The 15,046-nt window shown below is 47.4% G+C and overlaps 1 protein-coding gene and 1 pseudogene across 2 annotated transcripts in view; one reads left to right on the forward strand and one right to left on the reverse strand.

Annotated features, from left to right (window-relative positions):
* The window catches only part of HSPA12B (heat shock protein family A (Hsp70) member 12B), a 54,991-nt gene that overhangs the window by 8,239 nt on the left and 31,706 nt on the right, over positions 1-15,046 (reverse strand). Inside the window, exons 6-9 of the mRNA XM_081207057.1 lie at positions 14,900-15,004; positions 12,901-13,017; positions 10,468-10,639; positions 3,486-3,572 (exon numbers count right to left, since the gene is read on the reverse strand). Of these exons, the coding sequence (XP_081063183.1) occupies positions 3,486-3,572; positions 10,468-10,639; positions 12,901-13,017; positions 14,900-15,004 (481 nt within the window). The remainder of the gene's footprint in view (positions 1-3,485; positions 3,573-10,467; positions 10,640-12,900; positions 13,018-14,899; positions 15,005-15,046) is intronic.
* On the forward strand, positions 6-2,610 carry LOC308594464 (small ribosomal subunit protein uS15m pseudogene; annotated as a pseudogene). The gene is made up of 3 exons: positions 6-12; positions 1,359-1,756; positions 2,237-2,610. The product of its transcript is annotated as a small ribosomal subunit protein uS15m pseudogene (transcript).

A 15,046-nucleotide genomic window follows, 5' to 3' on the forward strand; every position in this document is an offset into this window, starting at 1 on the left:
TGGTGATGCCAGGTTCGAGAAAGGAATCACAGAATCATAGAGTTGGGAGGGACCCCTGAGGGACATCTAGTCCAACCCCCGTGCAAGGCAGAAATCTCAGCTGAAGCATCCATGACAGATGGCCCTCCGACCTCTGCTGAGAAACCCCTAAGAAAGTGTGGGATGTGAAACGCAAGAGCAGTCAAGTACAACATTCCTGGAGTGAACATGTTTACACATGGGGAGGAATGTTTGTCCAGCCAGCAGGAAAACTTCCTGTTCCCTTCTGGGCTGGGACAGACTTCCTCTGCATGTGACTAGAGGTGGGCGTGGCACCACCTGTGCAGGTAACGACAAAAGCACAGGGCAGGGCAACCATCTCTCTCTCTTTGTCTACATGCATTGAAGAAGCAACATCTGCTTAGCCCAGGGGTCTGCAACCTTTAAGACAAAAAGAGCCAATTGGACCTGTTTCCGAAGAAAAAAGCCCCTGGGAGCCGCAAAACCATTGCGACATTTAAAGCATGCGCGCCACTGCCCTCCGATCTGACAGTGGGTGGGAAGGTGACGTCCGGACGGTGCATGACTAATGCACACACTGCCCCCATGCGACGTCACAGCCAGTACAGCACCCGCCACAGTGGGGAGTGTCGGGGCGCACAATGTGCCTCCTCCCCTCGCTAGTATCCGCCCCGGAGCCGCGGCAAAGGTGTAAAAGAGCCACATGCGGCTCCGGAGCCGCGGGTTGCAGACCCCTGTCTTAGCCAAAGATCAAGAGAGGACAAAGGGACTGTTTCTTTATGGGATAGTTTCCAGGTGTATGTTACTTTTCTAAGCTAAGTCTGCCTTCTGGGATCTGATTGTGAACAGAAAAATGGGGGGGGGGAATAAGGATGATATGTTTCTGGATAATATGTTTTGTTTTAATTTTGAATAAAAAAAGTTTAAAAAAGAAGAAGAAAAATAGGGAGATTACCTCTCCAACTGGCCTCCTTGAACCCTACCTCCATTTTTGGTTTCCCGTCCCCCTTGACACACACACTCTCTACTGTCCTGAGAAAACTCCTTAATCCTGGTTATTACTACTAATGGCTTTTGCCAACTTTGACCTGTTGCAGGACCTTAGCAGAGCAGACGCAGAGTTGTTCTGTAGAAAGCAATCAGTTGCAGGCAGGATGGACGAAGCAGGAACAAGACGCTGCTAAAGGTAACTTGGTTACTTAGAGGTGTTTATTGTTTACAGCGGACTCTTCAAGATACTATATACAGGAACAGAAATGGATCTTAACTAGCTCTCTCTTAACAAACTCCAGACGACTCTCAGAACACCACACTGACGGGGGACCTGACCTGTGACGCACCAAGATAGCGGTGTCCAGGAACTAAGCCGGGAGAGGGTGTCGCTGGTGTTGCTCAGGGGAGTCTCGCGGCGGGGGCTGCCGTGCCGTGTGGATGGAGCCACCTCGGCTCGAACGTGGCAGCGGTGGCAGGGGGTCGGGATCACTGCATAAGAGCCTCCTCCTTCAAACAGCCAGGGATTATGCCAGGGCTGTCCAAAGAAAAAAGCAAGAAATTCCCAGCCATTTGGATGATCTGCCTCCCACAATACTGAAGAAACCTTATGCCAACATCCCAGGTATAGACAAGGTAGACGATGTTGTGAGCAGGTTGCTGTCTCTGGAAATGGCAAGCCAGAAGGAGAAAGCGAAAATCAAGAAACAGCAGCTAGCAGACCAAGTCTGGAAGTCCCCAACTGACACTGCCTCCTTGTTGTTTAGTCGTTTAGTCGTCTCCGACTCTTTGTGACCCCATGGACCAGAGCACGCCAGGCACTCCTGTCTTCCACTGCTCCCGCAGTTTGGTCAAACTCATGCTGGTAGCTTCGAGAACACTGTCCCACCATCTCGTCCTCTGTCGTCCCCTTCTCCTTGTGTCCTCCATCTTTCCCAACATCAGGGTCTTTTCCAGGCAGTCTTCTCTTCTCGTGAGGTGGCCAAAGTATTGGAGCCTCAGCTTCAGGATCTGTCCTTCCAGCGAGCACTCAGGGCTGATTTCCTTCAGAATGGAGAGGTTTGATCTTCTTGCAGTCCATGGGACTCTCAAGAGTCTCCTCCAGCACCAGAATTCAAAAGCATCAATTCTTCGGCGATCAGCCTTCTTTATGGTCCAGCTCTCACTTCCATACATCACTGCTGGGAAAACCATAGCTTTAACTATACGGACCTTGGTCGGCAAGGTGATGTCTCTGCTTTTTAAGATGAGGTCCAAGTTGCATTCTTGACAGCCAAGATCCGCACGCTCCAGGAACATCTGCATATGCACACTAAGGACACAGTCAACCATCGCCAGATGCTGATAGCCATAGACCGGCAGAAGATGGGCAACACCAAGTACGACGTCTTTGAGAAGATGTGTAAAGTGCTGGACGTTAAGTATGAGTTTCCCCCATTGTACTGCCAGAGAGCCACCCGGCGCTGGAACGCTAAGAAAGCCTTGTGCAACAAGGTCTACTAAGAGGTGCAAAAGCTGAAAGCCCCACAGAGACAGAAGCAGTGGCAAGAATGGCTAGAGAGAACCAGGGCCAGAGAAGCAGAGAAGCAGGCATCACTCATATTGAGCAATATCTTCTGAAGCTGGTAGACAATAAATGTTTTAACCACCAAAAAAAAAAAAAAAAGAAAGAAAAGAAAAAGGAAAAGGAAAAAAAGAACACTACACTGACCAACAAACTATCCAGTCAGTAAGGTCATAAGTCGTCATGCCTGTGTGAGGCCTCAATCAATGGTTGAGCTGTATCCAAGGTCCCATATCTCCAGGCAGAACAACTCCTCTCTGCTCAGTCTTCTTGGCTTTCAGCTGCCCAGAATGGCACGTAGTCAAAAATCCCAGCAACTACTGCGGCCTGTGTTTCGTTAGCCCAAAAATGTAAAACGAGCGAGGTCCCAACCACAGAAGAATGGCAACTCAAAACTGATGGAATACGCACAGCTTTCAGATTTAACATATAGAATAAGAGAACAAGAAGAACATACGTTTAAAGAAGATTGGACAATGTTTATTAAATATACTGGGGTGGGGAATTGCGTACACCTGAAAGACTGGAAGAGGTTTAAAGAATATTTGAAAAAATATGTTAATATTTAAATCTCAGAATAGCTTTGGAAGTGGATATAGGCTGCAGGGTTAGAAGTAGAAGATAGTGTATTTTAAAACAGTATTATTTGTAAGTGATAAAATGTGAAGATTTTTATAGTAAAAGTAAGTGTGATTTAAAAAATGGTTAAAAATTATGATATATGTAAACTGCGAAAGATGAGGTAAAATGAAAATCACATAGGGGGGACTTGGGGAAGCCCACCTAACAATGTTTAGAAAAAATAAGGATAAGACAAGAATTTGTTCGCATCGTTTGTTTTTTCTGTTTGTGTTGTTTAGTTGTGTTATAAAATGAATACAAAAATTTTTCGGGGGGGGGGAATGAATTGCCCCCCCCTGGATCTTCCTACCTGTCTGCATTTCGGACCAGAGCTCTCCCATCCCGGACTCGACCAGGAAGGTGCGGCTGTGTCTGGAACGGCGGAGTTGTTCTCGGGCTGCAGGGAGACGGATAGGAAAGTAAGGCAGCAGCAAGATGGGGAAAACACACACACACACACACACACACACACACACACACACACAGGAAATGGAATAATCCCTTCGTTGTTTTGTTTTATAATCATAGAATGGACCCTGAGGATCTTCAATGCAGGAATATGCGCATGTCCCACACAAGGCTTGAATCTGCAATCTTGGCATTATCAGTAGTAGAAGAAGAAGAGTTTGGATTTGATATCCCGCTTTATCACTACCCGAAGGAGTCTCAAAGCGGCTAACATTCTCCTTTCCCTTCCTCCCCCACAACAAACCCTCTGTGAGGTGAGTGGGGCTGAGAGACTTCAGAGAAGTGTGACTGGCCCAAGGTCACCCAGCAGCTGCATGTGGAGAAGCGGGGAAGCGAACCTGGTTCACCAGATTACGAGACTACCGCTCTTAACCACTACACCACACTGGCTCCCATACACTGGCTCAGTACCGCGCTCATAACCAACTGAGCTATCCAGCTCCTATTCTTTTCTTTTCTTTATTATTTATTTATATTCTGCCATTCCTCCAAGCAGCACAAAGTGGTGTACGGCTTTCCACCTCCCCATGTTGTCTTCAAAACAACCCTGCAAGGTAGGATGGGCTGTAAATGGACAAAAGTACAAAGATACACAAAATGTGTAGGGGTGTGCATACCCCTGCATCCCCCCTGGAAAAAGCACTGCATGGAACTGTAGAAATGGAAGGGGGCCCCCAAGAGTCTCGGTAGTGGCACCCGCCCTGTGGAACTCCCTCCCACCAGATGTCAAAGAGAACAACAACTACCAGACTTTTAGAAGACATCTGAAGGCAGCCTTGTTCAAGGAAGCTTTTAATGTTTAATAGGTTATTGTATTTTAATATTCTGTTGGAAGCTGCCCAGCGTGGCGGGGTATAAATAAATCATCATCATCATCATCATCTAGTCCAACACCCTGCAATGCAGAAATCACAGCTAACACCCCTAATAAATGAGGTAGAGACTCAAGATCTGACTGACTCCTCCATCTCACCAATGGTTGCAAAAATCGTTTGGGCAAGGAAATGGGGAGATTGGGAACGCTCCTGAGAAGTCCAGGAGCAATGCTCAGCAATCTGAAGTTGTTCTGGAGTCGCCACGAGCAAGATCTGGAGCGCCTTGGGTAAAAGCAGCACTGCAGTACAGGCCGGATGGTCCGTGGTGGGGCTGAGGACAGTTAGCCTTCTCTCCCACCCACCCCCCCCAAGGCTAAACAGATGTAGGGAAGCTCCCTGACCTGGCCAAGGTTTCAGGAAACAGGCCATTTCCCCACAATTCCCCTCTTGAGAGTCTCCTGGCTTCCGGCTTCCCTCCCTTGGCTTCAAGACAGAAGCCTTTATTTAGAATTATGGACCTTGCCTCTCACACAAGCATGCACAGATCCTTCAGATTAGCACGTCAGAGTCACTTTTGCAGAAGACAGCATTCGGAAACTAAAATCCCCCTGAATTTGGAAGGTGTGTCACCTACCACTCAGTCTGAGCCACAAAGAGAAATGTTTTGCCTCAGCTCACACCTAGGGAAGGCTTAGATTTGGCTTTCAACAGCTCTGGGCCTTTGGGCCCAGTGCCTCTGAACATGCACAAAGTATAGTGTAGCGGTTAGACCAGTGTTCTGGGTCACAACCCTGCTTGGTTCCATAAACTCAGCCCCAGTGCATCTTTGCTCAGAACAGCGGTTTGCACGAACCATGGAGAAAGATGATGATGATGATGATGATGATGATGATGATGATGATGATGATGATTTGTACCCTGCCCATCTAGCTGGCTTTCCTCAGCCACTCTGGGCGGCTTCCAACAGAACACTAAAATACAGTAGTCCTTCAAACATTAAAAGTTTCCCTAAACAGGGCTGCCTTCAGATGCCTTCTACAAGTCAGACAGTTGTTTATCTCCTTGATATTTGATGGGAGGGCGTTCCACAGGGTGGGTGCCACCCTCTGCCTGGTTCCCTGTAACTTGGCTTCTCGCAATGAGGGAACCGCCAGAAGGCCCTCGGTGCTGGACCTCAGTGTCCGGGGAGAACGATGGGTGTGGAGATGCTCCTTCAGGTATACTGGACTGAGGCCGTTTAGGGCTTTAAAGGTCAATACCATCTTCTAAAAGTCAGATAGTTGTTTATTTCCTTGATATCTGATAGGATGTAAAAATACATCAAAATGTCACACATTAAAAACTTCCCTAAACAGGGCTTCCTTCAGATGTCTTCTAAATGTCAGGTAGTTGTTTATTTCCTTGACATCTGATGGGAGGGCATTCCACAGGGAGGGAGCCACTACCGAGAAGGCCCTCTGCCTGCTTCCCAGTAGCTTTGCTTCTCACAGGGAGGGAACCGCCAGAAGGCCCTTAGCTCTGGACCTCAGCGTCCGGGCAAAACGATGGGGTAGAGACGCTCCTTCAGGTATACATGAAAACTCATAACACATGAAAATTCAAAGCAGTGGCAATTAATTGCACATTTGTTCAAAGTCCAGTTAGAATGATTTATCTGAATTGATTCAACAAAACTGATGAACTTCATACTGAGAGACCAGCTTTTCAAAGTCTGGTAGCTATTTGCACCTCCAGTGCTGTCCCCTTGGCTTGTTGAGCCCCCTAGTGGCCCCCAGCCTGGTGGCACTAATTTGGGAAGCACTGGGTTCAAGTCCAGGCTAGGGGTGACCTGTGTTCAAATCCCCACCTGGTGATCTTGGGCCAGTTGCAATCTCTCACCCCAGTCTACTCTGCAGGGTTGTTGTTCGGCTATAGCATAGGGCAGGGGACCCCGAAGGCCTTTAGGGAGGTATTCTTATATGCAACGGCCGCAGCTCGGACTTTGGTGGCAAAGGGGTGGAAGGAACAAGAAGCCCCAACAATAACTGACTGGCATTACAAGCTACAAGAATTTGCTGAAATGGTGCAGTCAACAAACACCCTAAGAGGCAATTCAAAACAAAAATTCACCCTAAGAGGCAATTCAAAACAAAAAAGTGGGATAGATATAAAACATACGTTCAAAAATACTGTGAAGATTCGCTATCTATGCTAGCATTCAATTGAGGTTGGAGAGAGACTGAGTTGAGAAATAAGACTAAGAGCACATATTGATATAGGAATGTATTAGATAAAATGTAATGAAATATACAATAATAAGAGTACATTCATTTGTGAAAAAGGAATATACAACGGGATAGAGAGGAAGTCTAGTGTGTTGGTATGTATATGATTTTTGTTTTTTCTCTTTGTTCTTCCTTTTTTGTTTCATTTTCTTTCTAGGTATATAAAATTTATATATACCGTATTTTTCGCCCTATAGGACGCACCGTCCCATAAGACGCACCAAGTTTTTTTGGGGGGAAATAAAGGGAAAAAAATTATTTCCCCCCCCAGGCGCGGGGCTGGGGCAGCCCGAGCTTCCCCTGACCCCAGCCCCCAAACAGGCAGCTCTCTGCAAGCCGTGGGAGCCCAGCGGTGGCTCCCGCTGCTTGAGGAGAGATCCGGGAAGCCTGGACGCGCTGAGATCAGCGTGCGCAGGCTTCGGGATGCCGGCAACTCTCCCCAAGCAGCGGGAGCGTTCCCGCTGCTTGGGGAGAGATCTGCGAAGCCTGGACGCGCTGAGATCAGCGCGCGCAGGCTTCGGGATGCCGGCAACTCTCCCCAAGCAGCGGGAGCGTGCCCGCTGCTTGGGGAGAGGTCCGCGAAGCCTGGACGCGCTGAGATCAGCGCCGCAGGCTTCGGGATGCCGGCAACTCTCCCCAAGCAGCGGGAGCGTTCCCGCTGCTTGGGGAGAGATCCGCGAAGCCTGGACGCGCTGAGATCAGCGCGCGCAGGCTTGGGGATGCCGGCAACTCTCCCCAAGCAGCGGGAACGTTCCCGCTGCTTGGAGAGAGATCCGCGAAGCCTGGACGCGCTGAGATCAGCGCGCGCAGGCTTCGGGATGCCGGCAACTCTCCCCAAGCAGCGGGAGCGTTCCCGCTGCTTGGGGAGAGGTCCGTGAAGCCTGGAGAGCGAGAGGGGTCGGTGCGCACCGACCGCTCTCGCTCTCCAGGCTTCAGCGAAAGCCTGCATTCGCCCCATAGGACGCACCCACATTTCCCCTTCATTTTTGGAGGGGGAAAAGTGCGTCTTATAGGGCGAAAAATACGGTAATTTATGTATACATGTTGGAAATTATAGTAAGTCCTGTAATGTAATATGACAGCGTTTACCAATGTAATATAAGAATGTTAACAAATAAATAAAATGCAAATTAAAAAAAAAGCATAGGGCAGGGGAAAGTACATATACCACCTTTAGCTCCTTGGAAGAAAGGCAGGATATAAATGTCAGGATAAATGAATCCCAGAATCAGAGAGTTGGAAGGGAACCCCAAGGGTCATCTAGTCCAACCCCCTGCAATTCAGGAATCTCAGCTACAGCATCCATGACAGATGACCATTTAACCTCTGCTCAAAAACCTCCCTCTTCCTTGTAAGACGGTGGTCACAGGGGGCATCAAAAGCCTTGCTGAAGTCAAGATACAGTAAGTCCGCAGCATTCCCCTGATCCACCAAGCTTGTAACTCCGGCAAAAACAAAGAAATGAGATTCGTGTGGCATGACTTGTTTTTGAGAAGCCCATGCTGGGTTTTAGTAATCATATGTACAGCCATTCCTTGGTTGAAATAGCTTCGGGATAAGTATTTTCAGCTTGCACGCTGCGGCAACCCGGAAGTAAAGGAGTGCGTTATTTTCGCTGCTCGCGCATGTGCAGATGCTCAAAATGATGCCACGCGCATGCGCAGTCACGAGTTACCCTCTACTCAGGATGCGAACAGGGCTCCGGAACGGATCCCGTTTGCATCCAGAAGTACCATAATAATAATAATAATAATAATAATAATAATTTATTATTTGTACCCCGCCCATCTGGCTGGGTTTCCCCAGCCACCCTGGGCGGCATCCACAAAACTTCCCTGAACAGGGCTGCCTTAAGATGTCTTCTGAATGTCAGGTAGTTGTTTATCTCTTTGACAGCTGATGGGAGGGCGTTCCACAGGGCGGGCGCCACCACCGAGAAGGCCCTCTGCCTGGTTCCCTGTAACTTGGCTTCTCACAGTGAGGGAACCGCCAGAAGGCCCTCGGAGCTGGACCTCAGCGTCCGGGCAGAATACTCCCTTCCTGAGCATGTGCAGAATGCCTTTGCTTTGTGAGGCAGATCAGGTTTTATGTTCAGAAAGGGTCCCAAGACTGTTGATATGAGAGACGGGTTTAATAACTTCTGCTTAGAAGGAGAGGGGCGCCGTGGTTCAGATCCTGGAAACTTCAGGCGTGGCACTCACTGGTGGACTCAATAAAGGCTCCCTCAGCTCTCCTTCCTACAGGCAGAGCTGCAGAAGAGTCCGCAAAGCTGTTTGCAGTGAGACGGGCTCTTTATTAACTGTGGTTTGTTCTGCTAATAAAATCAAACGAATACCAGATGTGTGGAAACCTTAATTTAAACCACTGTCTTCTGATGCTTTCCCCCTTTTCTTACTGTTTTTAAAACCACTCCGTCAGAGAACAGGAGAACAATCTAACCTTATTTTTTCCCCTTTAGGCCATTAACAGTCTATTTTTACTTAATTCTTTATAACATTTCTGCTAAAGCCATATAACCTCATTCCAGCATCCTTCTAACATTCATTAATTTTACAGTGTTTCTGTAAATAGTCTTTAATTTTTTTCCAATCTTCTTCCACCGACTCTTCTCCCTGGTCTCGGATTCTGCCAGTCATTTCCGCCAATTCCATGTAGTCCATCAGCTTCATCTGCCATTCTTCCAGAGTGGGTAGACCTTGTGTCTTCCAATACTTTGCGATAAGTATTCTTGCTGCTGTTGTAGCATACATAAAGAAAGTTCTATCCTTCTTTGTCACCAATTGGCCAACCATGCCCAGGAGAAAGGCCTCTGGTTTCTTCAGGAAGGTATATTTAAATACCTTTTTCATTTCATTATAGATCATCTCCCAGAATGTCTTAATCCTTGGGCATGTCCACCAAGGGTGAAAGAATGTACCTTCAGTCTCATTACATTTCCAACATTTATTATCGGGCAGATGGTAAATTTTTGCAAGCTTGACTGGTGGACAAAAACTGAGAAAGATGGAAAGGATTTGCTGAAATAGCTAACTGAACTAGAATACAAAAAAGGGAGGTGTGAGGAGGTCGTTGAAACAAGTAAATGAAAGACAAGATATGGAAATATTGGATGTGTTTTTAATTGTTTCTGTTTCTGTTCTTGTTTTTGTTTTGTTAAGATAAGCAGTGTTTTTTGTTTTTTATGTATAGTATTGTATTGTTTTGCTTTGTTTAACTCTTTTTCTTCTTTTTGTAACTTTTAAACTTTTAATAAACATTACTTAAAAAAAAAGAGAGAATAGGCGGCCCAAGAGGGAAACCTGGGTGGAGCTGGGTAGAAGATGCACACACCACCTGCGGAACTCACTGTCACAAGATATTCTCCCATCTCTTGCGGGGGGCGCAATTAGTGCCAGCACTGTCTGTTAAGAGTTTGGGTGTAATCTTAGATACCTCCCTTTCCATGGAGGTGCAGATTGCAGCTATAACAAAGGCGGTATTTTTTCATCTCCGCCAAGCTAAGCAGTTGGCTCCTTACCTCTCTCGCCCTGACCTAGCCACTGTGATCCACGCGACGGTCACCTCCAGACTGGATTATTGTAACTCGCTCTACGTGGGGCTGCCCTTGAGACTGACCCAGAAACTCCAGCGGGTGCAGAATGCCGCGGCGAGACTCCTTACGGGGTCCTCTCCGCGGGATCATATTCACCCAGTGCTATACCAGCTGCACTGACTTGCTCCAGAGCGCAGGATCCCTGCGTCTTACCCTGCCTGAAGCTGGAATCGATGGGCAGATCCGACATGAGTCCGTTGGCCTGGGGCTTGTAGCTCAAGTCGATCAGCTGGTTGAGGCGGAGTTTGCGGCAGTAGATGGAGGCTGCTTCTGGCTCCAGCGCGATCAGGAGCTGCTCAGGGTTTTCCGAAGGAACCAGCCCAGCCTGGAGGAAGGAAGAGAAAGGAGGTCACTGGGAGGAAGGAGTCGTTGCAGAAGACAGCCCCAAAATCTCTCTGGAGAGTCCCTGGCAACAGCCGCTCCTGGAGGAGTGATTAACATCATCCATAGAAATATGCAGTGCAGAATTCATTGGGCAAGGCAGTTTTCATGCCCTCCAACATCCCCCCCCCCTACATATATGTATGGAAGTGAGAGCTGGACCATAAAGAATGCTGATTGCCGAAGAATGGATGCTTTTGAATTATGGTGCTGGAGGAGACTCTTGAGAGTCCCATGGCCTGCAAGAAGATCCAACCTATCCATTCCTAAGGAAATCAGCCCTGAGTGCTCACTGGAAGGACAGATCCTGAAGCTGAGGCTCAAAGACTTTGGCCACCTCATGAGAAGAGAAGACTCCCTGGACAAGACCCTGATGTTGGGAAAGGTGGAGGGCACAAGGAGAAGGGGACCGACAGAGGACGAGATGGTTGGACAATGTTCTCAAAGCTGCCAGCATGAGTTTGACCAAACTGCGGGAAGACAGGAGGGCCTGGCGTGCTCTGGTTCAGGGGGTCATGAAGAGTCGGACACGACTAAATGACTAAACAACAAAGGAAAAGGGGGACATTCCAAGATAAAATCAGAACCTGGGACAGCTTATGTGAATCAGGGATGTCCATGGAAAATAGGGACACTTTGAGGGTCTGAGTTGGAGCATATTACAGCAGTAAGAATGTTATTTGCCCAAAAATGGAAAGAAGAAGAAGTCCTAAGGAAAGAAGAATGGATGCAAAAACTTATGGAATATGCAGAAATGGCGAAACTTACCGGAAAAATAAGGAATCAAGATAACAAACTTTTTTTTATGAAAGAATGGAAATGGTTCATTGAATATCTACAAACAAATTGTAAACAGATAAGGAGATTGGCAGGATTATTGTTACAACCTGCAGTTATACAAGAGTATATAATTAAAGTAGTTTAAAAAAAGAATAACTTAAGTTAATTTAGAATATGCAGGAAAAGATAAAAATAAATTTAAGGAACCGCAGAAAGAGGAAGGAAGTTGAGTTTTGAAATGTTAAAATGACTGCAAGACTATTGAAATGTACCGTATATAACTGAAAACCATTTTTTTAAAAAAAGAAAGAAAAAACAGCTCAATGGCAGCCAAAACCACAGAGGGGGACGTGAGTCTTACAGGCATTTGACATCCTGAATTTATTGTGTGAACGCCAGACTCCTGACCTGAAACACTTGGTCTTGCTGCAAGACAGACCCAAAAGAGAAAATAACAGAGCACCACTAGTAATCACATACAGTGGTACCTCGGGTTACATACGCTTCAGGTTACATATGCTTCAGGTTACAGACTCCTCTAACCCAGAAATAGTGCTTCAGGTTAAGAACTTTGCTTCAGGATGAGAACAGAAATCGTGCTCCGGCGGCGTGGCGGCAGCAGGAGGCCCAATTAGCTAAAGTGGTGCTTCAGGTTAAGAACAGTTTCAGGTTAAGAAGGGACCTCCGGAACGAATTAAGTACTTAACCCGAGGTATCACTGTACAGCTCCCAAGTTAAAACAGTTCAATGCAACATCAGAGATTTACAACATCTCCTAGACAATGACAGCTCTCTTTCTCAAGCTATGGGAGGAAGACCTTTCATTGCCTACCGACAGCCACCCAGTCTTAAACAGCTCCTCGCCCACAATAATACAGCAACCAGAGTTAACATGGACACTGGTACCAGAGCCTGCAATAAACCCAGATGCTAACTTTGCTGCCACATACACCCAGACAACACCATCATTGGACCCCACAACATCTATAACAATACCATCCCAGGCCTATTTAGTTGCTCATCTTCTAATGTTTAGTCATAATCCCCTTTCTTGTAACTTGAAGCCATTGGTTCATGTCCTACAAGAAAACAAGCTTGCCCCATCTTCCATGTGACGGCCCTTTAGATATGTGAAGATGGCTATCATATCTCCTCGCAGTCTCCTTTATTCCAGCCTAAACGTACCCAGCTCCTTCAACCATTCCTCATAAGGCTTGGCTTCCAGACCCTCATCCTCCTTGCCCTCCTCTGCACACTTTCCAGCTCGTCAACATCCTTCTCAAATTGTGGTGCCCAGAACTGGACACAGGAGGACTCCAGGTGTGGTCTGGCCAAGGCAGAAGAGAGCAGTACTATGACTTCCCTTGATCTGGACACTAGACTTCTGTTGATGCAGCCAAGAAGAGCAATGGCTTTTTCACTCACCAGGTAGGCAGCTTCCCTCATAAACTGCTTGGCAGGCTGTTTCCAGATGGCTGGCACGGTGATCACCCACCGGATGGCATCTTTCTCTGGCAAGGCTGGGCACTGGTCCTTGAGTTCCTGCAAGGCACAAGGAACAAAGCAGGAGGCATTGACTCTCCACTGGTGCCAAGAAACGGAGGGGGAAGGGAGCAACCATAGGAAGGAGAGGCAAACTTATTCACTATCACAGCTAAAAATTGGCCACCGTTTCTTTAATGCTAAAAGAACTAAGTCAGCATGAGTCAGTGGCCTACAATAACTCATGCAACCTTTCACCAAATTGTACCTGTATACAGTGGTGCCTCGCAAGACGGAAAACCCGCTAGACGAAAGGGTTTTCCGTTTTTGAGCTGCTTCGCAAGACGATTTTCCCTATGGGCTTGCTTTGCAAGACGAAAACGTCTTGCAAGTGTTCCGATTTTTTTCCGCTTCCCCCCCTTTTTTCTAAGCCGCTAAGCTGCTAATAGCCTTTTAGCCGCTAATCCGCTAAGCCTTTAATAGCCGCTAAGCCTTTAATAGCCGCTAAACCACTAATAGCGCTAATCCGCTAATCCGCTAATAGGGTTGCTTCGCAAGACAAAAAAACCGCTAGACGAAGAGGCTCACGGAACGGATTAATTTCGTCTTGCGAGGCACCACTGTATATAGAGTGGTCAATGTTAGTGTTGGGTGTTGGGTTGATTGGATGGTAGAAAGCTGGTTGCGTTTGGTGTGTGTAAAAGCTGTGGGTCATGGTTGGAGAAGAAGACTTTTTAAGAATAAAAGCAGCAATACTCTGCAAGAATACTCTTTCTCAAAGACTCTTTTGTGCCAACTAAGGTCTGAGGACTAGGCAAAGGAGTAAAAAGGAGGTCAGAACCTTCTTCTTTTTCAAACACTGATATTCACTGCTACTTCTAACTGGAAGGAATACAGATTGTTGCAAGGTAACACACAGATAGCTGCCTGGCAGCCATGTCCCAGGCCATCCCATGATATTTTGCCGCCTGAAGTGGAGCCCAAATGCTGCCTTTTCCACACAATTTGGACCACCACCTTCAAGGTCCTCCTGCAACATCCAAACACCAATTCTTCTCTCTTCTCCGTCCACCTCTCCCTGGCGCTGCCTGAATCCAGTCACTCTTCAGTGCTGCACCAGCCCTGGAAATTGCCATATTGTGGGTTCCCCCCAAATCTCTTTGGAGAGGGAGATATTGGAGATGTGGGGCCACCACTGAAAAGGCTGCTTTTCCGGTTGGCACCTACCTCAGCTTGGAGAAGGGCCTGTGTAGCTGATTTGAGCTTCGTGATCAGGCAAGCTTACAGGGGAGAAGGTGGCTACTCTGGTCCCAAGCCGTGTGTGTGTGTGTGTGTGTGTGTGTGTGTGTGTGTACTTGCACAGGGGGCCTGCAAACCCATCCCACAGTGTCTCTCCCTCACCTTGCTGTTCCCTGCTTGCATTAGAATGGAAAAGAACCTTTCTGTTGCAACAAAGGGATTTTTCCAAGCCTAACTGCAGCGCACAAGTAATTGGGGGGGAGGGTGTGTGAGCTGCAATATAGGGCATGGATGCCCCTCCAGAGGCCAACAAGTGCAATAACATTGGAGGAAGCACTGCAGAAGAACTAATGAAGCAGAATGATGTCCTGTGTATAAACCCACCTCGAATGCACTATTATTGCATCAGTAACATGTTTCAGAAAACCCCTGCAAAGGAACTGCCATCTACAGGGGCCCCAAGTCTGTGAAGAAGAAATGTTAGGAAAAGGAGGGTCTCTGAGTGGGGAAGAAACTGTGGGAGAGGCTAAAAAGGAGACTGTAACAAATTATTACAGTGGAGGAGAAACACCAGCCGGTCAAATGCCTTCTCCAGACAACTGCAGAAAGTTATTTCATGCCCAGCCAAATTTTGCCTCTGTGTGACTTCTCTGCATGACGGACATACGCCTCTGCGTGTCTCTCTCCCCCCCCCTTCCCTTACCTGCAGTGCTTGTCGCTTAAAGAAGTGGAGAGCATGCGCAAAGACCTGCAGAGCTTGCACCTTCTTCCCATTCACTGCTTCCAGTTCGGTTTTCATGGTTAAGTCCTAGCAAAAGAGGAGGGAAACAGAGATGGATTGCTCTCAGTT

The sequence above is a fragment of the Podarcis bocagei genome (genome assembly GCF_964188305.1).
Source record: "Podarcis bocagei genome assembly, chromosome: 9".
In the NCBI taxonomy this organism is placed as follows: domain Eukaryota; kingdom Metazoa; phylum Chordata; class Lepidosauria; order Squamata; family Lacertidae; genus Podarcis; species Podarcis bocagei.